The 24,904-nt window shown below is 44.5% G+C and overlaps 1 protein-coding gene across 3 annotated transcripts in view; it reads right to left on the bottom strand.

Moving 5' to 3' along the window:
• LOC135223804 (dihydroorotate dehydrogenase (quinone), mitochondrial-like) overlaps positions 1 to 24,904 on the bottom strand; it is an 87,354-nt gene that overhangs the window by 59,086 nt on the left and 3,364 nt on the right. For all 3 annotated transcript variants that reach the window (XM_064262625.1, XM_064262626.1, XM_064262627.1), the window contains exon 2: positions 7,448 to 7,657. In XM_064262625.1, coding sequence (XP_064118695.1) covers positions 7,448 to 7,657 — 210 coding nt within the window. The remainder of the gene's footprint in view (positions 1 to 7,447; positions 7,658 to 24,904) is intronic.

The raw sequence follows: 24,904 nt of genomic DNA, 5'->3' as shown, positions 1-24,904 counted from the left end.
GTGACATAACTCCAGGGTAGTAGTGGTAATGAATATGAGTATCAGCAGGGGATCAGTACACACACTCGAGGATCGGTACGCAACATGCTACGAGTCATAGGTACAATTCCAAGGTTAGGATAACCAACACGAAGAGCATCCAACCAATACTGCTGAAAACACAATCACTACTATTCTGTAAAATAAGGAAAAAAATATTAAAGTAATGAGGATACTCCTCACGCATCCAATGGCACTGCCCTCCGAAGTGAGAGGAGATCCCCCAACATAAACACCACACGCCCATCCTTCTACCTTCTTCCGATAGTAAGTGAAAGGAAGAAGGAGAAGAGAAATTACCATAACAACAAAACACATACAAACCTTTGAAATTCCCTCGGTAATTCCAAACTGTAAGCATAATTTCCGGATGAATACATGTCCTGTTACAGGATCAGTATCACTTATGTTAAATACATGTCTCATCCTCACATTTAATACATATCTCATCCTCACAAAGGCTATCACAAAATGATATTGTTATGATACAATAAAGTTTGTTCATACTTACCTGGCAGATATATATATAGCTGTATTTTCTGAAGTCCGACAGAATTTAAAAAACTTCCGACACACGCAGTGGTCGGCCAGGTGGTTAGTACCCATTCCCGCCGCTGGGAGGCGGGTATCAGGAACCATTCCCATTTTCTATTCATAATTTTTATTTCCACTGTCCCCTGAGGGGAGGTGGGTGGGTACTTGATTATATATATCTGCCAGGTAAGTATGAACAAACTTTATTGTATCATAACAATATCATTTTGTTCATGAAACTTACCTGTCAGATATATATATAGCTGAATCCCACCGTTGGAGGTGGGAAGGGACAGAATAGAAGGATTTTGGGAAACAAATGCATGCAGATGATTTACATCTTGGTTCCACCTGTTAGCATAGCCGACTTCGTGATTACTGTCAACCCAAGTCTGCTTCTGCTTTACTATGCAATCGGGTGGTAGACGGACCTATAAAGCTGGTTGCACTTTCCAGATGTTCTGTCAACGGGGGGCTTGACCCAACAATGTGACTAGACCATATTGACCATACCATGAGGGCTAAGAAGTAAAATAAATATATATATATATAAATATATATATCACCACACCTGACCAACCTAGCCAAAGTTAAGGTGTGTTAACTAAGGCTTAAGAGTTAAAGAAGGTCGCCGTTGTCGGCGACTCAACAACTAAATTAAGAGCTCTTCCTAACCATTTTCTACAGGATAGGATGAGTGGTACTTCTTGCCCCCAAGATTGTGTCTGCAGACACGTATGGCCCTAGCGAGCAGCAGATCTCATATGCCATCTTCACATCTCGCAGGGAGTGTGAAGTGAACACAGAGTTGCTTCGCTAAAACATGGTACTCAGGATGTTGCTGAGTGCCATGCTCTGTTGAAATGCTTCCGAGGCCGCGCCCTCACCTCGTGAGCATTCAGATAAAAAGATTTCAAATCTTTGTGCAAACACAATGAAGGAGCATTTTTGAAAGAACTCCTTAACACTAAACCAGGGTGTTCTTCGATATGGGGCAAGTCTGCGTCTTTTTCGGAACACTGCAGATTGCCCGAATGACTTCGACTTTCTTGAGTTTTAGTAGATAAAACTTGAGAGACCTGACAGGGCACAGGACTCTCTCTGGCTCCTGCCCACTAACTTGTGCCATCCTTGCTTCCAAGCTCCTGGCCCAAGGACAAAACGGGTTTCCATTCTTAGGCCACAACGAAAGGCTTAGAGAGCACACCGCCTTGTGTTTTCTAAAGCCAAAACTTGTGACGATGGATTAAAATCTCACTAACCCTCTTTGTCGTATCTAGGGTGGTTAGAAGAAGGCCTTCCTGATCACATGCAAGAAGTTAACAGGTAGGAGAGGTTCGAATGTTTTGACATCAAGAACTTCAGACTACGTCTAAGTTCCATATTGAAAGCTTCGATCTGGACATGCACAGTCAGTCCGTCTGTACTAAAGTCAGGTGACCGACCAGTTGACCAGTCAGACGAATCAAGGACAGCAAGGGCTGTACCCTGAAGACCATAAGACACTATTCTTCGCTGAAGGATGTAGGTGTCTGGGAGCCTGGGCGATTCAATCTAAGCAAACAATCTAAGCAAAACCTTGGGGGGGGGGTGTATCAACGCAACCCAACGTCGTCAGCGAATCAACTCCTGACTCGAGCTTCTGGTGCCCGGAGAAAGGAGCAAGAGGAAAAAGGCGATCAGTCCCGAAGGAAGAATGCCTGACAGTCCAACCTGGTCTCATGTTACACGATCATCGGGGGTGTATAAACGCAACCGACTTCGTCAACAAGAAACTCAGGGCTACTATATGTCGCCTGATCTCGCACGAGTGTCCGACTCCGAGAAAACAGGTGAGACAAAAAGTAGATGTGAGCGAGTTTCAAGATTCCACAGAACTCAAGATCGTGAAGGCTTTGTTGTTTGACAGACGCAAATCTCTGAGCCCAAAAGCCGTCACAACATATTTGCGTATTCTTTAATAGTTGTGACTGCCAGCTTATCCCATTCAGACAGAAATGGAAGACGGTAATCTTATTCCTGTCAACATCTCGATAGTCCTGAACGTTGTCAGACTCAGAGCGGAGAGGGTTATAGGTACCTTTCGAGTTAGAGTAGAACCGACTCTCTCGGAAAAGGTCCTTGGAAAGTGAACTAGGAAGGATGTGACCTCTGTGAATCCAGGATCCTGAAGGCCAACATGGGGCGATCAGCGTCATTGTCGCTCCCTGTGACGTCATAAATCCTCATTACATTCCTAAGCGATTGAAAAAGGGGGAAAAGAGACTAAAACATCCATCAGCCCCTTTAATATCATAGGATGGCGTTTAATGGTACCGATCCCGGATCGAGAAAAAGGGAGCAGAGAAGAAGAAGCCTCTTCGTCCTCAACATATCGAAGAGAAGAATGAAAGGGCGTCCCTAAAGTCTCCACAACTCTCAACTTACTTCAAAAGAAAGATTCCACTCGGAAGTCAAAAGTTGCTGCCGTCGATCGAGACGATTCGTACGGACTTTTGCAATCCTGTAACGAACCTCTAGAGGATCGTTACATTCTACGCCTGTTGTTATAATAGGCTCTTTCTCGTAAACTCGAGCAGGGACGAGAGAAGATACTTCTTAAGATATGAGAGAGCTGTGGAAATATCAGAGTTGATGTGGACCACTGGTTCCAAAAACTCGTTTCGAGGACTGGAGGGACGACCGAATTGCATTTACTTCTTTCAGATTAAGATCCAGGACATCTGAAACACTATCCCGATGTCCGGCTCCTTCTTTCTATCATGACGCACTGAGAGATGTTCAGAATAATTCCTAGATCTTGAATAATATTTCAGTTTCCCGGTAGGAAAAAACTGTGGTCTGAATTGCAGTCTATTCGGGGAAACAAACTTCTTCAGGAAGGAAATGGTCCCCAGCAAGCTCATCCATTCCCTCCCCGAGTATGCTTACTTCCCTATAAGGCTGCGCTTTGCCTAAGCAGGAGAGCATATAAAAGTGCAATGTTGCGGTAGACTCGTAGTTCTATACCGTGCGGTAACGAGCACCGAAAGGATTAAGAGATAACTCTGTTGAACATAGTAAGGCAAAACGAAAGCAACGTTATTCATTCACGTAAGAAATCCCCTCAATCTTAGGCTAAAGTCTGTGATTGTAGGACAGAGATACAGTTAGTCAGTCAATCCCGCAGGAGAGACGTAACCGCCAGCACAGAGATACGGTTAGTCAGTCAATCCCGCAGGAGAGAGAGACGTAACGTACAGCGCATGACAGCGCACGATCTGTTACTGGCTCGGTTGGAACTTGGACAGTCAGACACAGCAGCAGCCAGCAGCTTACGAACGTCGTCTCTTAACTTTATGTCTGGGTTGCCAGCTACCCTATTCTACGAAGAAATAGGTCCGTTATTTTTTGAGCAAAAAGAGACTCTCAAGCTGGTATATTTAAGCGAAACAGAAAACGCTAAAATATAGATGCGTTTGTGTCGTCAGAACACTACCATACAACGGTAAAAGATAAATCGGAAACTCCTGGAAGGCTGCAGGGAGTGACGATTAAATGTCCTTAAAATAATAGACAATAGACCTCTCGGTTGCCATCCGAAGAGGTAACAACAGCAAGCGTGTATGACTTGAACCAACCAGTAGTAAAATAACGCAAGGCAAAATATTTTATTATATCACAATAAAGTTTGTTCATACTTACCTGGCACATATATATAGCTGAATTCGGAAATACAGCTACATACATATCTGAACAGGCAAGTTTCATGAACAAAACTTAGAGAATCGAAGCAGACAGCTCAAGCTTTCTTATGTTATTGGACATAAGCGTTCATTGACGTAGTCTACAAGTCTATTTCTTGTACGAGTCTGCGAATGACGAAGGGGAGCTCTTCCGAATCTTGTCAATAAGAGCTTATTCGCTTACGCAATATAAAGTTAAAGAGATGTTTGTCAATGAGAACTAACCCATTACGGGACAAAGAGATATTTTTGTCAATGAGGGGATACCACTTACTTGACAAAACGATAGTATATTGTCAATGGGGAAAGTCACTGAATTGACAAAACGTAATCCAGGAAGTCGAGCATTTTATTTTTCCCATTCCCGTCTCAAACGAGAAAGGGGCAAGAATCCTGTTAAGAGACAGGGCTTACGGCAGGTAGAACGACGATGTTCAATTCGGCAGCGTAGTCCCGACTAGAAACTAACAAAATCTATCATCTGAAAACCCCTTTCAGATGGGCTAAAAAGCTTGCAAAATTATCCTGGGAGGAGGAAGAAACTCTCCAACCAGCTTCCTCTCCCGTATCACAAAACTAATGCCTGCTAAAGCTTAAAATTTATTGGCAGTATGGCAAAGGTGCAAAGGAAGTCCTGTCTTGCGCTTTCCTGAAGAGCGTCCTTTTGATGAATGCCTTTGCAAGAATCCTACTGAACGTCGCCGAGACGTCTGAGCCTTTACATAACCCGTAACTGCCTTATCGCCAAAGTCGTTGACTGCGTAGAGAAAACGAGATCTTCCCTTGAGCTTTCCTTAACTCCATCCACCTTTGCGAAAAGCAATATAATATTGACAGAGACCTCTTGAATCACGAAACCCGAGGTCTTGCTGGGTTTCGAAGACGAAGTTGTCTGTTCACTTTAAGCTTCCTCCGAAGCACTGCTTACTTCACATTCTTGATGCTCAAATCTTAAACAAGAGCTTGAAGTTGAAGAGTTCAACAGAAACGTTCAGCCAGGATACAAACCTGGTGTGCGCTGGCACGCGCTCGGCGTCCTGGCGCGCGCTCGGCGTCCACTGGCGAGGACGCTCGGCGTCCACTGGGCGCGCGCCTGGCGTCCCATCGAGCGTCCCACGTTCAAGCCGAGCTGTCAAAAGAAGCGTGCAGAAAAGCGTCACGCTCACCTGCAGGCGTCAAAACAAGCGAGAGAAACTGCCTTCTTTTTCATATTTCTCGGTGGAAAGACGTACACGTGATCAGGCGACGTTCGCCTCTTTACTTCTCACTGAAACGCATAACGAGAGTGTGAGGGGACGTGAAGCGTCCTCTTCTCTAAAGCTTCTATTTAGAGGGCGCGAGTCCTTCGAGATTCGTGCACGTGCACGATCTTCCGCAGCCTGGGAAACGTCAACAGGTCCTACCGAAGGGACGCCAGATCGATGTGGGTTCCCCGTAACCCTCCTTCCGGCTTTCGACATGCCCTCTCCCTGGTCCTGGGAGTCCGACAGAGGTCCAGGCCTAGAGGCGTTATGGGGCGGATCTGACGTTCCCTCCTGACGAGAGAGAGGACGTGAAGCGTCCTCTTCTCTAAAGCTTCTTAGAGGGCGCGAGTCCTTCCGAGAGCTCCAAACCCTTGCGCGGGAGGACCGCCTCGGAGGACGAGAAGCAATCCTTCAGGATTCGTGCACGTGCACGAACTTTGGCAGTCTGGGGATTTTCATCAGAAAAAACTGCGAAGGCACGCCAGATCGGTGGGGGTTCCTCGTAACCCTCCTTCGGCTTTCGACATGCCCTCTCCCTGTGGTCCTGGGATCCGACAGAGGTCTAGACCTAGAGGCTTATAAGGCCGATCTGACGCACCCTCCACTACACAAGGGGCACTGTCACTGCACTTAGCCACTTCACTATTGCTCTCTAAAGCAAGCACTTTCGATTCTAAGTTACGAATCGAAAGAGATATAAGAGAAAAGGGCAATAACCTCTACAGACACTGTTTTAGGGCCCGAAGGCAACATTACAGGGTTAGGAGTAACAATAACAGAAGTAGCACTCTTCACAACAATGAAGGTGAGCGATCACCTCTCGCAGACATATTCATAACCCGTAGGCCATACTATAGGGTTAGGCAAAATAAAGTCTACAGGAAGGTTAGCAGGTTCACTACCATGACTTTTGTTTACTGATTAATTGCGTACATACGAATCATACTTTTTCCTTACGGAATTAGACATGTTTACTGATTAATTGCGTACATACGAATCATACGTCTTCCTTACGGAATAGACAAAGTCTCACACTCCTTACATGACAAATCTCAACAAAGAAGCAAGACCCAAACCCCTCGTGCATACTAAGTGCGGATCTACCGAAGCTTTCGGTAGCCACACCCTATCTTTGCAGACAACCCCCTCTGAAACTAGCCTAACTAGATTCAGATATCTTATGCAAAAATGAATCAAATTCAAATCAATTTAAGATAGCGTATGCCTAGCCACAAATCCAAGTAAATAAATCAAAAGACAATTAGGATACTTAGCGGCAATGAAGTTTCCAAAATACCTAAGACGGAGGTACTGAAAACAGGTGTTTTCAGCACCGGCGACAGAAAAATTATGAATAGAAAATGGGAATGGTTCCTGATACCCGCCTCCCAGCGGCGGGAATGGGTACTAACCACCTGGCCGACCACTGCGTGTGTCGGAAGTTTTTTAAATTCTGTCGGACTTCAGAAAATACAGCTATATATATATCTGACAGGTAAGTTTCATGAACAAAAAGTGGGTTTGTATACTAATTGAAAACAAGGACAAACCTTGTTTAGTATTAATATCAAACACCGTATATGCATAATTATTTAAAACACAAAAAAACCAAAAGGATCCCACCAGGAAAAAAGATCAACGACCAGTCAGCCGGAGCTCACAAACACACGTCTTCATCGGAAGACGGCCGAAGCAAAGTGGAGCGTTTACATCCGGGCAGGCTAGCCTGCCCCACGGTAGTTACTGCCTAACCACCTTGTTCAAGATTCAACGGCCGTAATTCCAGCTACGCCGTAAGTACATTCCTTATGTTAAAGGACCGAGGGTTTCTATTACGTGTCGGAACAAACAAATATAAAGATACTGTATTCAAAAATATTAGCTGTAGGCAACTGTCATACTTACCAAAAGTTTTGAGTCTTTAATTTTGGTCTTTGGAACCAGATGATATTTTGCAGCCATAACAGCCATATTATGTGCTGTCTCTGGATCTAGCCTCCGAAACACAGGCATGACCCATGTTTCGTAAAATTTTTCGTTTTGCATGTATATATTGATACCAACAAAAGTTACCCCTCCACCAACAGTCAGTTTCAGCACATCCATTAGTCGCTTCTGTAAAAGTAAAATGGTCCAGTTACTGTGAAGCTTCAACTTGAACAAAAATATTTAAGATAAATTTATTTTTAGAATTATTTTGCTTATCCTACAGAACAGTAAAAGACTAAAGTAATAAACATCTACTGCCAAAACAAAAGTGCACTGTCAGTATTCCCTGAGTTTGACTTCTTTTCATACATATAATACAGTACAGTACATCATAAAACATTCTAGTAAAAATGAAGTTTTTATTGTAAAACTAATATTGTAATACCTACCTGAACACCTGAACAAGCCCTGGTCACTTACCAGCCCGAACCATCATTTATTAAAAATTTACCAAATCTTTGGTTAAAATAAACAATCAGTGTTGCCAATCTCCTGGCAAACACCCTCGTTACCTAGTTACCAGCCCACCGCTGGTAGACCTGCCTCACGAGCCGGTCACACCTGCCCTATCACGTCAATCATAACTCAATAACTCTGTATGAAAGGGGAGGAGAGTGGGAATCATTCAGGTGTTCAGGTAGGTATTACAATATTAGTTTTACAATAAAAACTTCATATTGCAATACACCCCCTGAACACCTGAACAAGCCCGATTAACAACATTAATTTGGAGGTGGGGAATCAAATCTACGCGGCCCTCCACTGTACCAGTTGTCAGTCAATATAATTGAGTACGCGGGTCAGTCTCAAGTTCATTTGTCACTCGTCCAAACTAATCTCCCATGTGTGGCCTTCTAGGCCTCCCATATGTGGAGGGAAAAAACTCCCTGCACCTCTACCCTAAGGTCAAACTCATTGAGTGCGGGAGGGATACAAACCTGTTTCCTCTCAGCTGGCTATGTGCCTCACCTGAGTAGAGGAAAAACTGAAGACCTCCCATGTGGCTCTCGGCCTCTCATGTATGGAGGGAATCTGAAGACCTCCCATGTGGCTCTCGGCCTCTCATGTATGGAGGGAATCTGAAGACCTCTCATGTGGCTCTCGGGCTCTCATGTATGGAGGGAAACTGAAGACCTCCCATGTGGCCTTAGGCCTCTCATGTACGGAGGAGACAACCATGTCCATCGGTGCGTCTGCGACGGTGTCGTCGATCGTAGTGATGTCCTCTCTTGTAGTTGTTGTACCCTGCCTGTCTGTACTCATGCCTGGTGTCACTTGGAAGAATACCCTCAGATAGACCCAGACATGTTCTTTCCTATCTGTCCTAATACTAAAATCCTCTCGTGATATATCATATCATGAATACCTTATACTATTCCTAATATTCGCTCCCTACTCTAATACTAACTCAGACAGCAAGATTGTTGGGTTTAAAAATAGAATTTAGGCCAAATGGCCGAGTATTGGGACCTATGAGGTCAGTCAGCGCTGAAGGGAAATGACAAAGTTTGAAAAGGTGTGACGGAAGAAAAACCTCTGTTACAACAATGAATCCAGTGTTAGGAGAGCGTCTGAAGATGAGGGAGAGAGATGATCAGAGAGAGAGAGAGAGAAGAGAGAGAGAGAGAGCGAGATAGAGATAAAGAGAGAGAGAGAAAGAGTAGAGAAGAGAGGAGAGAGAACAATGAGGAGGAGATAGAATCGTCAATGGAGGATAAAAGATGAGAATATAAAATAAGGGAAGTGAGAGAGAGAGAGAGAGAGAGAGAGAGAGAGAGAGAGAGAGAGATGAGAGAGAGAGAGAGAGAGAGAGAGAGAGAAAATTACAATCGTCTAACATCTCCACCTCCGTAAATTGCACCCTCTTCTAAGTTAAAAGGGTATTATCTTAACGATAATATACTCGTATAACTCCGTACAGCTGTGAATAACCGAACGAGAACTTGTTGCTAATGCGATCGACTCCTATAACAACCAAGGCCAATAACAACATCCGTTATTGTATTCATCCGCGTGCGACGGTAATTACTGTATTCATGTTATAAATGCAGCTGAAGCTAATAAGGCAAAATTACGTGCATCAGCACCTGACAGAGTCCCGAGCTTTTGTATGAATTCAAACGCAGCCGTGGTAAAAGAGAAAACTAATAGCATGAAGAGCTCATTACTGTTGTTTTCCACAAGAAAAAAGGATTAATAAAGTATATAAAGTGTAAGGTTCGTAATACCTATGAAAACGACGTGAAAAACGAACGGAATCCTAAATTTAACGCCATCTAACCCGAGGGAAAAACTAGCTTCCAATGAGACGTATCAGTCAAATTTTGGTCTTAAATTACATCGTAAGACGAACAGTATGACTTCGTTCCATAAGTTAAGTATCCAGATATTCATTAATATGCTAACTAGGGACAAAAACATTAGCCGAGACCAAGTGATATGGTTGAATCTGGAGCCAAGGAAAAAAAACAGACTAGCCGGCATCTTGTCTGTCTAAGCCACACCTCCTTACAATAGTGCTGTTTGACGACAAGCTAGTGTAATTGTAATTTAATTGAAAAGTAATAAAAATATATTTAAATTAATTCAAATTAACTTTAATAGGCCTAATATTAATTTCAGTTGTCATTATAATTTTGAGTAATACGACTGGTAATAATTTGTAACGTAATTGACATAAGCGGCAATGTAATTACTGACGGCAATAGTCTGTTAAACGTATGAAGAAGTTCAATACATACGAATTCCTTATATCTGACATCTGATTATATGCCCCAAGATAGATACCTCATTGACTATGTTAAATTTCAACATAGTTGAAGACACGTCTCCTTCAAGACGTTTGTACAAACTTGGCATAAGTGAGAGTGTTGTTACGTTAGTCATTTTAGGCAATCAGGAGAGAATGATATGGATACGGCGACGTAAACCCGTATTCGTCATCCGCTGATTCCAGCGTGAATGACTGCCGAGTTAGTGTTTATACTACGCTAATATGATGATACATATAATACAATTATAATATTTTAGTCGGACAGAATCCAATCTTCATTCTGTTCGATTACATTCATATTAATTATCCTCAGATCGGATTCTCGTTCGTTTTCAATTACACCTGTACTGAATTATCCGAAGTCAGAATGCCTTGAGCCTACAGCGTTAGCCAATATAAAAATAACTACCGATATGTTGTACAGCGAATACTTCAGGCTAGGCTAGGCTAGGCTACTGAATATGCATACGATATATCATCGTGAACACTAGGCTAACCGTAGTTAATTTTATTCGATTTCTCTCCATACTGAATATCGTAAGTCAATATGCATTGAACGGAGAATTAGTTGATATTAACAATTATCGTATCGTATAAGTAGAGGAAAGTAACCTTAAAGACGAAGGAGCATATCTGAAAGACCAACCATGGCCTAAAAGAAGAAAAAAGCCTAAAGATGCTCTAAGGACACTGTGCCTCTATAAACTACTACTTTTAATAGAAAACCGACCCGAAGAAGCCTGCACTTCTCTTCCTAAACTAAACACTATGTAGCCTATTATCCCTACTCGTCTATATCTGACCTAAGTTTCTATCATTCTGAGAACTTACACATCGATGGAAGGGGAATCTGCTGCCAACACTGCCTGCTCCGCGCCAGGGGGGGCGGCGGATCCTGCCCTGTGGGCTTGTGGATCCCCATAACCCCCAGCACCGGTTAGGGCTGGTTCTGGAACAGGCAGGGGAGCTGGAAAAGAATGATTAGTAATTTCAGTATCCCTATGGCTCGATCTATCCTCACTTAATCTTGACATAAAATCGGTAACAGAGATTTGGTCATACTCGATGTCAGCTACTCTCAAGTCTCTTAAAGAGCACTGTCTCTAAGTCTTATCTTGATCTACGTTAGTCTCTTCCTGCCAACACTTCTTAATACGAGACCTTTCCTATGTTTGAGATACCCTAACATCTGGTCCAAAGACCACTCCTGACATTCCAAACATCTGGTCTTTACATTATATTGAACAGGCCTACAATTTACGCATAAAGAATGACTATCGTGTCATAGGGTACTCATCCTTTTCTTGCATTGTTGGCAAAGACGATACGTTGTTGAACTTCCGCTCGTCGTTTTCTGTGATGTCGTGGCCGAGAATGCAGTAGTCGTTGTCGTAGCTTGTGTTGTTTCTTCCTTTGCAGAATCAATGTCTGATGACAAGGTATTAAGAGCAATCCAACCGTAATCCAAAGGGATGCGTAATTCGTCACCAAAATCAATCAAATCAAAGGTGCAAGACCAAAAAGGAGTTCGCTGTGGATACATCTGTACTCCACCGCGAACGATAAGTGATTGACGTGATAGGGCAGGTGTGACCGGCTCGTGAGGCAGGTCTACCAGCGGTGGGCTGGTAACTAGGTAACGAGGGTGTTTGCCAGGAGATTGGCAACACTGATCGTTTATTTTAACCAAAGATTTGGTAAATTTTTAATAAATGATGGTTCGGGCTGGTAAGTGACCAGGGCTTGTTCAGGTGTTCAGGGGGTGTATTGCAATATCCATATTTAAGAAATTGGCACATATGTTAAGTGATGCAAAAGATACAAAGCTGCATCCTCCGCATTTTTTTACAAAACTATTTTCTAAACATATCTGCATATTTATCAATAAAAATGCACTTCCAAATTTTAAATTAACTGTATGCTGTTTCAGCAAATTCATTATCTACTAATATGGATAACATATATATAAAAGCCAGCTGTTTCTCCAGTTCAAATATAGCAACTCAGGATTACGAAGATGTTGCATCAAGCCAGTTTACAAACAAATACAGGTAGAAGCTATTACAGTATTGCATTTCCAAAACTTGAAAAAGAATGTAAATGAAAATTTCACATCAAAGAAAGCCTTGCTTCTGATAATTCAACTATATTGTACAGTACTACCCAAATAAGTATGACTAGTAGAAACTCAATGGCAAGATGAATTTTCAAAATGACCACATCTACACACAGATCAAACAATGCATAACTGAAATGATACCAATCCATTTCAGGACTCAGGCTTTTTAAGTACATATATATATATATATATATTAGAGTAGACAAAACTTGCCCGAAAAAAAAGGCTACAAACTGACTACCTTCATCAGACCTCACTAGCCTGGTAACAAATAAGCACAGTACAAGTCTCTCTCAGTCAATCAATTGCTAGTTCATGAAACTTCAGTTTTACAGTTGCCTATCATTTACACCTCTCCCCACTTCTTGTCTCCTTGGCCCATTTTCTTATTGATTTTTGTAGTAGCTAATTATTTACTTGTCACTCAAGCTATCTTTCTCCCTGCTCAATTACCATCATTGTTACCTACCTATAATACTACACATGTATTATCAAAATTTCTTCCAAACTCTGTCCTCTTTACCACTTACTTTATTTTTATATATCTGCACTGTATTGTAAATGTATGTTTAAAATTTCTCTATCTAAATGAATGAAAAACTGAAAAAGGATATGCGTGGGGAAATGGTTTGAGTTTGCCTTTACAGTATCTCAACCTTAATACTTTGCATATACAGTATTCGTGTTTTCCGGATTCGCGGATTTCTCTCTGGACCAAATCTACCTATTATTCGCAGGAAATTCACCTATATGCTGTATTTTTCTAAGAAATATCCACAAATTCCTATTTTTTTTAATCAATTTCCTCATAATATGCACTTTTTGTGATAAAACTATTAAAAAATCCAGGTATAAAGATTTTTAGTTAGTTTTTCTTGATAGGCCGTTTTAAGCGTTTTTATAAGGATTCAAACTATTCGCAGGTTCTAGCTACTCACGGGGGGTGGGGGGTCTGGTACCCATCCCCCGCAAATACGGGGGATCACTGTAATGCAGCATTCTTCAGAAACCAATTATCAATTTTACATACAAAGGCAAGACATAGAACCAATCTTTGATGACCTTGAAGTAACCCCTTCCGCACATAACAGTCTCTGCCACAAAACACTTTTTGACTTTCTGAAGTCAAGTTATAACCCCCAACCCTACGGTAAGAAATATGCTGCGTTCAGTGGTAAAGTGAGAGACAGGTTGACCACCTGGTCAGTTGGGTCCTGTGTGCAAGGCTAAGTTGGGATACATTTCTGCAATTGATTTTTACAACATATTTTTAATCTGAAACTGAGATACAGCCATTAACCATATATTTTACCACCAGTCTATCTTGTCTACTATGCATTTAAGAGAAGTCCTGCTTGTGCAATATTTAGGTAGTTTTCCCTTCCATAAAAGTCCCAGTTTCCCACTGGTCAACTTCTCCATAGTAATTGTGATATGACAATTTGTCGAAATTGCATTTTTTCCTAACTATACAAACCTGAGGTCCTTTAACAATAGGAATGCGCTAGCGGCAGCTGGAACGGTCGTAAGCTTCGAACAATGGAGAACGGTAGTTAACTGCTTGTCCGATCGTCGCGCGCCGCGCGAACAAATCACTTTTGCTGTTTTGGCCCATGCAAAATACGCAGAGTGAGGGGTGGCATAGGAGGGACTATATGTAAAGGACCTCAGGTTTTGTATAGTTAGGAAAAATGCAATTTTCGACAAATTGTCATTTGTTCCGATACGTAATACAAACCCCTCGGTCCTTTAAACAATAGGAAGACTCATTCTTGGTGGGAGGAAAATCTGAGTCCTTTTGATGAACAGACTGGTGTTCGTCCATCCCTGGAATGCCTCCCTGGTCGTAAGAGCGAGGGAGGGATCCAAGCCTCTGTCCGATTGATCGGGGTGTGCACCGCAGGATCAATGGTCAGACCCTCTGGGCCGAGTACTAAGAGAGAGGCAGCGTATCTCTTCGTACCAGCAAGCAAGAACTTGTTCCTGTTTGCAAGAGGCAACATAAAGTATTGGGTTGTCTCAAGCTGGCATCCACTTCCTCCCCCTTGTTGGAGGAAGTGGTGGATATACGCTCCTATCCCTAGTGAAAGGGATAGGATGGGGCTCTGTTAAGTAGCTCACCTGCATCTTTGTCTTATCCAGCAGGGTGACGACCGTGTCCCTCTAACCACAGGTAGAGGGGAAGAAAAAGATGGGAAGAGGAGCCAGTCACACTCTCATTCACCATCCATTCTTACGGTCACACCAGGACTCGATGCTGTTCAGCCTGCGAGGGTCTGGGTTCGCTACACGTGTTGAGCAGCCACCACGGGTCCCAAGGAAAAAGATCCAAGGACCTGTGGGCAATATCCCGAAGGTAGAAGGAAGGGCATGTGGTCTGGTTGGACCAGACCCCTGCCTTCAGTACCTGCGCCAAGGAGAAGTTCTTGCGGACAAGGCAGCATCTCCTTCGCATCGAAGGCGGTGAAGTCCATTAGGGAGGGGATTGTGAACGACTCGAAAACTCGACCCAAATCGCTCAGGGACCGAAGGGTTCTGAGTCTTCGCTACGACGTTCGGTACGAAATCGAGCGTCACGGATCCCCATCCCCTGGATGCTTGACTTCGCAGGAGAAGTCATGCAGTTCCTCAGAGGAAAAGAAGGAAATAGTCGCATGACCTATCCCTCTTCTCTACTTCGGTGATGTCCAGTACCCATACCGGTCTGTCCGTTAGCAACGAAGTCTCTCGCATCCTCTATCCCCATGCAGCGAAGTTCTCGTAGTGGATAGGACCACCGACACTCCATGGTGGGTGTCAATGGTATGGGTACTGTGACAAGCTATTAAACGAAGTAATGATTGCTCTGTAACAACCGAACTAAGTCAACAGCGTAGTTCGTAACTGACTCGGCCGTTCTGACAGCTGCCGACTGACTGCGTTCGGTAGGAGGCAAGTTGTCAAAGCATCCGAGTAAGTCACGTGACCTTCGCCTTTAAAGGGTTATGCCGAGAGACCAAACAAATAATGTATTTGTTTGTCACCAATGCCGGACAGCGAGGTGATGATTCTCTTAAGGCATGTGCCCAACAGGCGAAAGTCAATTGCCTTCTAGAGACCGAGGTCCCTGAAGGTAAAACATCTCATGGTTGTTGAATCTCAGCTAAGGAGAAACAACACTATGTACCGTTGAAGACGAAGGTAGATATTGAATGCAACCTACGTCTTCACAGACGAATCGAGAGAACAAAAAAAAAAAAAAAAAAGGAGGGGGGAAGGATTCTCAAGATTCATAACCTGTGCTTACAATGACTGAAAACGCTAACCGCTATTTCATTGCTGTCCGGTGAGAAGTCGTAGTTGCAATGAAAGCGGGGCGTTCTTCAGAAATGAAAACACAGGGGAAAGCCGCCTGAAGAACTGCTTCTCATGGCTGAACATTTGAAGTAGAGCTGTCAGGTCGGAGAGTTGGCAATGTCTTCTGACACATCTCGTAATCGGGTTGAACAATGAACAATTGTATACCTACGAATACGAGATATTTTGAAGACAAACTCAGATGTCTGCAAAAATCATTCGCAGTTATCGCAGTGCGATGCAGCGGGAGACTTGTACAGACTTCTGTTACCGTGCGGTAAATAACAGAAAGATGAAACGAGTCCACAAGAGATATCTCTGTTGAAAATTCTCGCAATGTCGAAGGCGATGGAATCTAGCGTCACAGCAGTAGATGGGTCCTTCATTATTGCGAGAATCCCCGTTAATCAGAGGCCTAAGTCCATGATTGTTTGGGCAGAGATACGGTTCGGTAGTCAATCAAAGCAGGGCAGAGAGAGACATACATGACCGTGCATATCGGAGGCCCAGCTGATACTGAGCTGCTATCAGGCAGTCAATCGTGGCCACCGAGAGTCTTCTCCCGGTGGCCATGGTTCAATACGCAGTAGTTGAGCCTGAGCTCTCGCTGACTCGTCATCCTGAGTTGCCAGGTAATCCATTATTCCACTAAGGAATGCGTTCGGCTAGAACTACCGAGCATAAAAGATATGCTCGAGCAATTATAATTTAGGCGAAACGAATTTCGGTAAATATAACAGTTTGAAATGGTGTTGTCGTGACAAAACCATAAGTATATAAAATTGAAACTGAAAACTCCTGGGGAGGTTGCAGGCAACCCCGAGTTGCAGTTCAATTAGAATACTTCTCTTATAAGTCGCAATCCGTAGTTTCACTAGGATATGCGCCTACCCCTCGGACAATTCAACTGCTTAGTAGAATCATGTCGCGAGGTTAATATACGTAGTATATTTGTAGGATTCTGAACAAACGATCTCCATCCTAAATTCTTTCCTTCAAGAAAACAAAATAAGGATTGGAGATCGACCACCTTCGATCTCTATCAAAAGAGAGTGAAGGAGAAGTCTTCCTCGAAGGAAAGCTTCAATGGTGAACAGAATACTAAGACGATAGTTTTCAAGCCAAACTGGATATTCCCGTCTGATCTTCTCTAGTCCAGGTTGGTGCGCCTACTGTGAGATAGTTTCTTCAGCAGCAGTCTTCTTCCCAACTGCTAGAAACAATTCCAGGAATTCGAGCATAGGCGAGGTTCCCGATTATCGTGTATATCGGGGATTCTCGTCTCGCTCACTTTGGACCGTGGGTCTCGCCTAAGTGTTTGGAGATCGTAAAACTCGAACACTGAATGCGTTAGAAAATTCCGTAGAATTCTAAGCAGTCTGCGAAACCCCCACCGAATTCGCCAAACGATATCGGCTGGTGGTCCTCTCGATTCCCGTAGAAATCGAGAATGGGGCAGGATTCCTCCTCAACGACCGGGGCTTACGTCAGGTAGGACCCGAAGGTCCCCCCGGTAGCGCAGTCCCGAACGTGGGATCCTACAGAGAAATCTTCTGTAGGATCCCTCCCTTTCCCTCGTAACCGTCAAGGAGAGAGGGAATGGGGGGGGGAGGAATTGGATACTCGCTCGCCTTCCCAGTGGTACTAGCAGTCGGAGAAGAGTAGGAACAGCCATCGCCTTGCGGCGATGGCCTCTCAGAGTCCTGGGAAAAACGTATCGTCAGGAGAAAACGTTTTCCCGCGGAGGGTTTATGAACTCTCACTGTAGGTAAGGGTCTGCCGCCACTGTGAAACTCGTCTGGGTGGGGCTGATCGACACCTGACAGGAGAGAGCCGATACCGTCCTCCGACTCATTCCAGTCCTCGTCGAGGTCGAAACCTCTCAGGAGGACCGAAGGAGTATTCAAATACGGTGTCCCGAAGACACGTAGAAACGCCGCTGTCGCAGTAGAGGAGGTGGAAGTAGCTTGATCGACCGGCCAGAACTGAGAGAGCCTTCTTGTCCGGAAAGAACGAAAGACTCTGGTTCGACAGAATCGGCAAGTTCGATCGCGGCAGACCCACCGTCGGTTTGGGTTCCCTCTCGGGCCCCAAAACGACTCGAGCAGAGACGTGGGCTCTGCTGGTGGGAGCGGCATCCAATTCGGCAAGGTCATTATGCTGACGAATCAGCTTAATGACTTCTGCAAATTCCTCTGTATCTCGGGAATAACCGCGTCTTGCGGAGTAGGAACCGTCCAGTCCCTCCAACAAGAACCGATCCCGAGATACTCCTCCTTCAGAAGGAGGAACAGCGGCAGACCCCTGACGGTCGCCTTCAGCTACTTGCGCGTATGTCCTGGTCGGTCCTGGAACCGTGCCTGGTCCATACGGCGTCATAGCTGGGTCACGAGCGGCGTACCTCTCGTGATCGCTCCTCGGTACCTCGCTCCTCCCGGTATAGCCCGAGGAGGTTGAAGGTACGGGAGAGGAGAGGCAGACCTGACGCTCCCCCCTCGCTCGCTGGCATGGACCAGCTTGTGCGTGGAGGGCTGCTGCTGATCGTCAACCCGCGGTGACGGTCGAGCAGCAGGCCTAGCCTTACCTTCTCGCCTGGGGCTATTGGCTCGGTTGAGAACGTCGAGACCGATCTCTAGCGTCAGGCGAGCTGCCGCTGGTCACCGTCTCCGCCCGGTCCCATCGGGAGCGGCGGACGGGTGACCTGCTAGGCTCTCTGTCGCGTCGAGACCGGCCAGCGTCCTCTCGGCGCGTCGAGTCGCTGGTACCAGCCGTGGCTGGTACCGTCGGCCGCGGGGACTCCTTCCTCGCCTCAACCCGTGGCTGGTCAGCGACCGTCACGTCAGCCCGAGCAGCCATTGATCGCTGCGAGAGGCGTCCACTGGCCTGGCGAGAGTCGTGTGCACGACTCTCGCCAGTCTTCCTGCTCCGCGCCGCTGTCTTGACGGCGAGCGAGCTCGGCGTCAAAACTTTGGCTGGACGGTCTTCTTTGGAAGAGCGTCCACTCGGTGCTTCTCGCGAACGAGAAGCGGCCGAGACGGAACCTGGTTTTAGCGGCAGAACCGCTAGCACCAGGTGAGGAACGCACCAGCCGAGGCTGGTGCACCTCTGGTCCCCGTCGCCTTCTTCTTTGCAGAAGAAGCGACGGGCCCCGTTTCCCGAAGGAACAGGAGGACCAGCAGAAGAGCTCCCCAGTCGCCGGTGAGCGCCCTCGGGCCCTTATGAAGATCCCGAAGGAGTCTTCTTAGGGGGGGAGGAGGCCAACCTTCTTCTTCTTCGGCTGTTTGGCCTTAGAAGTCGAAGGGGAAGGAGAGGCAGCAGACGACGAAGACGACGACGACACCTTCTTCCTCTTCCTCTTCTTCTTCGCCAGGCTCCGCAGGACAGACGTCAGGTCTTCCATCCAGGAGGGAGCCGGGGCAGTTGCCGAAGCAACAGGGCCCGACTGCACCTGTCCGGAAAGACCACCTGAGACTGTGACAGCACCACCAACAGCAGGAACACAGGAACAGGTCCCAGGAACAGCAGGAACATCTGAAAGTGAATGAGCAGCAGGCACCTGATCTGAAAGGGAATGAGCGGCTGGGACAGCAACAGGTACGGCAGGCAACGGCAGGTACCACAGGAGAGGCCAGGCGTCCTGTCGGCAGCTACCGTCATCCTCGGCACTGGCGGCAGGTCCAGGGGGGTATCTTTGGGCAGCGGAAGTCCGGGGTCGGCAATACAAAGAACCCAGGTGCGGTGGCACCGTCCTCTTTGGCACGGCAGGAAATTGGTTTCTGGATTGCAGCCGTGGGTGTTACCGACATGACATGTGGTGTGTTACACCAGGTGCGGTGGCATCTCATATTGGGTTTTTGTAGTGGTTACCGTACCATGAGTGACCACTGCCGACTGGCCGCCCAACCGCTGAATCAACCCCTGTATGCTCGGCACTCCCTGCAGTCCCAGCGACTCCCACACCTGTCCCAGGTCGTCATTCGCTGATGGCACACCTGCGGAAGCAACAGTCGGGTTAGTTAGAGGGGCTTCCTCGCGCCTGGGGGGAGAAGAACCCCACCCAGAGCGGACGGAAGACCCCGAGTACAACTGGACGTCCGGGTAGCGGGCGCCCTCCTCCACACTCGACGGATCGAGAGAGGAGAAGGACTCCGCTACCCCCCCCCGCAGGGGAAGGCGCGAACGTGGGGGCTGGCCGGGGGGCAGGAAAGAGGACGAATTGTCCGTTACCAAAGGAGTCACTGGACTTTCCGATGACTTCTTGTGCCCTCGTACCAGCACCCACTGCGCCTCGGACCAATGCATACACGTTACACAGGGCTCGTTGCGGGGAGCACTCTCGCCCCCGACAACGAGTACAAACCTCGTGAGGATCTACATCTACATCCAAGGTCGGTCTCCCACGGATTGTAGCACCTGCGGTAACATAGATAGATTAGTAAGAGGGGTTCCCTCACGCACGGGGGGAAGACATGCCCCACCCCAACGCCAGGCAAGGACCCCAAATACAAAATACAATGAAGAAGCTGAGCGGGGGGCAGGAAGGAAGACGAAGAATCGGATACCACGGGAGTCGCGGGAGAGCTTTCCGACGACTTCCCGGCAGACCTGACAGTTTACTTGTGAACCTAAGTTCTGGAGAGAAGAGGCGAGGCCTTTCAGACCCACTGGTTTTGCTATGACACACCCCTGGCTCCTCCCCCTGATAGTCGTTAAAAGAGCACAAACCACGACCCATCGGGGCGGAGCACCAGAGAAGTGCGAGTTGACAGGAATCAAACCGCCATATTTGAAGTTGTAAGTTGCTATGAAGTATATCTGTACTTACCATTCCATTTTCCTGTTGTGAGATTTATTTTGAGATTGCAAATTACTACAAGTAGTAACTTAAGTTCCAATTTGTGAATTTTAACATTTTCCATTCCTCTTTATATTCTAAGATAATATACGTAATGTGACAGTAGTTCACCCCCTCCCCTTTCCAAGATATTCCTATCTTGTTACCTAAAAGTTGCATTACCTCTAAATGCAAGGAAACGAGTCTAAGTATACCTTAAAGAAATTTATGAATAATTGAAAAAAATGTTATGGTTGGCCTTCAGAAACATGTAAGCTGTGACTTTTTGTAGGTAGTTACTTTACAAATTCTGTATTTCATCCAGAATGGTCTCCTCGGTTTTCGGGGGTAGGGTGGGTCGGAGGTGTGAACTAGACCCTGGTCTGAAAGGCCTCGCCTCTTCTCCAGAACTTAGGTTCACAAGTAAACTGTCAGTTCTAGAGAGAGAGGCTTCAGCCTTTCAGACCCACTGGTTTTGCTCACCCGATACTTCAGGGGCATGAAGATGAAGTCCTGCAACGACTGCATCGAAAGCTCCCTGTAGACCGAGGAGAGCATAAAAATGACCCAAATACAGATTGCTTTTCCAATTCATTCTAGTCCATTATCTCTTGCAGCGTAACTCCCTTTATCATCATCCTTGAAGCTGCTTGACCTCTGATAGAGTGGAAATTGGTGGAGTGTTTTCTGGCATTGGGATCAGCTCTGAAAATACAGTCCTGAATAGCTGCCTCATCTTTGGAAGGGACATTGATCTTGAAGTTTTCATCCAGCCAAATATGGTCTTCCCTATCTATGTTCCTTTCTGCACAGATTTTTTATTGTGTACTTCAGATAAAAAGTTTTTAATTGTCTAACTGGACAAACTTTTTGGCTTTGTAGGGTGACACCTAAAGCTGAATTCAACTAGGAGTGTAATTGTTTCTCTGATTCTTGGCCATGAAGGAAGGGTGGTTCCTTAACACAATGGTTTCTGGTGTGAAAGTGCTCCTGGAGATACATAGATGATTAAATTGGTTAGCTCTCAATGGGCAAGCCAAAGCTACGAGGAATAAGGTCTTCTGAATCATGAGCAGCATAGAATCATCTCTTGTAGTGTTGAGGAAGGAAACTACTTTATCAAGATCCCAGCCTGGAAATTGATGAAAGAAATTGCTGGGTCTTTTCTTACTTTACTCCATCAAGCATAGCTTTAACTATACTTGTCTTCTGCTAGACAATAATTGGGAAAGTATCCCTTCAAAACTGGTCCAAGAGCAGCTCGATATCCTTTTAGTGTGTTGTACGCTAGGCCCTTGTCTATTAATTCGTTAAAATAAGAGTAGCAGTGATAAAAGAGGGAACTTGTTGTTACTTCCATATTTATTGTGTATGAACTCTTTAAAGCTACTGAAGAGATTTTGGTACTTGGCCAAGGAGCTGTCTCGTAAATTGGAAGTAATTTTGTTGCATATCTCTGGAGGAAATATGGAAGGTAGTTGATCTTTTATATTCTGAAGGCGATCAAATTTAAGTGGTGTTGTGCTAAGGGTAAGGTACAGTCCATATGAAGTATCTGGCAGCCTTCTGCTTTGACTTTGTACTTCCGGTATTCCTTGGAGACTGTCTTGACTAGAGGAAACCATGGTTCCGTTTCCTGGGAAATAGTGCAGAAGAGCATGTTGTTATTACATTCGTTATATATCTTAAAAGCAACTTTATGCAGTAAGAAGCCTGAGGGAAAAGCATAAAGAGGAGAAGAACCTTCCCAGCTAATGTGAAGAGCATTATTACCAATTGCTTTTGTGTTGGGTACGGAAGAACAAAATCTTTTACATTTAGAATTAAAGCCATTGGTGAAAAGGTCTATTTCCGGAAAGAAATTCATATCTGTGCAAATTAAATTGAATAGATTATCGTCAAGAGTGGCTTCTGGATGTATGGAACCAAAGTCTCTCGATAGGGAATCAGCCATCACATGCTTTTCCCTTTAATCCATTTAGTTTGAATGTCTATGTTGTATTTTCCTTTGATGTCTAGTAACACTTTGATGGCCTCCTGGGCCGATTTGTTCCTAATGCTACCATGTTTTTTGACCCAACAGTTTGTTACTTGTGAATCTATGTGAATTAGTACTACTTTGTTTCTTAGTTTGTCTCTGAAGTGTTTTATACAGTAAATGCATGCAGTAGTTCTCTGAATGTAATGTGCAGAGTATTCTCATTTTGTAGCATGTATATTAGTTGAGAGTATGCCATGTTCTCCTACTAAGCTCCACCCCAGCCAAAGTTGGATGCATCTGTGAATAGTTCTAGATCTACTTGATTATTGGGAATGTTTATATCACTATACATATTAGTCTGTTTCCATTCTTCTAGAAAGGATTTGAAAGAAGGAGGAATGATTCTATATCCTTTAGCAAAATATCTATGAAACCTGTGAAGGAATTTAAGATGGTATCTACCATAAAAGGTGTAGTAGGAAATGAAGTTAAGTGATCCTATCAATCTTTGATATAATTTGAGGTCAGACCTGTTCAAGTTGGATACTGTATTGGCAAGCCTGATACATTTATCAATGTTTTTCTGCATTGTCTCATTGTTTTGTTCTCCAAGTTATAATGAACTCCCAGGCCAGGAACTCTATCTTTTGCACTGGATGAATAACAGACTTTTTAATAGATATTTGCCAACCCAGCTCCGTGAGCACTTCAATGACTATTTGGATGTGAGCCTCGCATTTGTGAAAGTCATCTGCCAATATGAGTATATCATCTAAGTAATTAAAGATGAGTAATATTATATTTCTTCTAATGTATTTTGAACTACTGGTGTACATTAGTTTGGAAAAGATGTAGGGAGCTGTCTTTAACCCGAAGGGAACAACCGTCCATTTGAATTTAAGTTTTCCTAATTTGAACGTTAAGAATCTTTGAGCACTTGAATGAAGAGGGACGTGCCAATAACATCCTTTAATCAAGTTATACCTGCCCAGTTGTTTAAATGCAAATAAGGGAATATAGTTTTAGGTTTCAGCATAGAGAAAGAAGGTTTCTTGATCATAGTATTAAGGCATTTCATATCGAAGATTAGGCGACAATGCTCCCATCGGGTTTAAGCTTGTAAAATATGTGGTTAGAGTAATAAAAAGCATTTCTGTTAATTTGTTCTATTACCCCTAGGTCTAGTAATCTGTTACATTCTCTCTCTAGTATTATTCTCTTGCTAGGAGAATAATATCTATCAACCCCTAATCTTTTCAAAGTCTTTTGAGCCTTTATTTTTATTGCTAAATGGGAGTCTCACACCCTTACTGATCAAGTTGCATGCAAAGAAGAATTTGGGAGTTTTTGCCAATTTTTAAATTTATTTGTCAACGACCTACCTATCCCACTTACTGGAGGGGCGTGAGAGGTTTCCTTGGAGCTAGAGGCTTCTGTAGGGAAATTTAACTCTTTCTAATATCATTGAATGTTAGTGGGTACCTTTGCCAAATTTTTATTTTACTGTGTAGCTCCAGGTTATTTTCCTCTTGGTCCCAGCAGGGCTCGATGGTATTAAGAATTAAAGCATAATTAGTTTGTTTCTTATCTTTGACGTCTGAATTAATTGCTGTCTGTCCCCCTGTACTCCTTCCCCCTCTTCTTCGGCCACCTCTCTTGATACCTCGCCTGTAGGGATTGAACCTATTCCTGAACCCAAAGCTTCCCCTGAATCCTCTGTAAAAATTAAATTCCCTTTGGGGTAGCCCTGATGCTTGCCAAAGTTGAACCTTCCACCTCTAGAGGGTAATGTCCCCTCCTCTAGGAAGGGGACCGCCTCGAAAGCACGAAGCAATAGCTTTCCTTTGATCAATCTGATAAGACCCATATATCATTAGTTTCAGCTTTAATAATAGCATCTCTCGTATCTAAATTGAGGTTCCTGGTAAAGATCTTCTTCTGAATGATCGGATTAAAACTTTAATTAGATCAATGTGTTTCCTGAAAGGGCCCAATTATCACTTTAGTAATGAAATCAATATTGTTAATCTTAGAGGGGTAAGCCTAATTGTGCCAGAGCTGCATGTCCTTGAAAAGAAGATATAGCCATTTTAATGTTTTCAATATCAAAGTGAAATTTTTTCTTGAAATCTTCATTAAACAACCTGCCACTTGGCCAAAAGTTCAACTTTGGCAAATTTATCAATTTGAAAAGGTCTGCAAGTTCTTTATTATGATTACAAACAAAGAATTGATCATGAGAGTTTTTGTCTCCTTCACTTAATGTTAATGCAATTAGGGGAGTCATTCAATTGTATTTTTGCCCATCTCTATAATGGAGGCACGCATTA

The sequence above is a fragment of the Macrobrachium nipponense genome, chromosome 10 (assembly GCF_015104395.2).
Source record: "Macrobrachium nipponense isolate FS-2020 chromosome 10, ASM1510439v2, whole genome shotgun sequence".
Classification (NCBI taxonomy): domain Eukaryota; kingdom Metazoa; phylum Arthropoda; class Malacostraca; order Decapoda; family Palaemonidae; genus Macrobrachium; species Macrobrachium nipponense.
The sequence above is the reverse complement of the archived record's forward strand: the minus strand, read 5'-3'. Positions and strand labels throughout refer to the sequence as shown.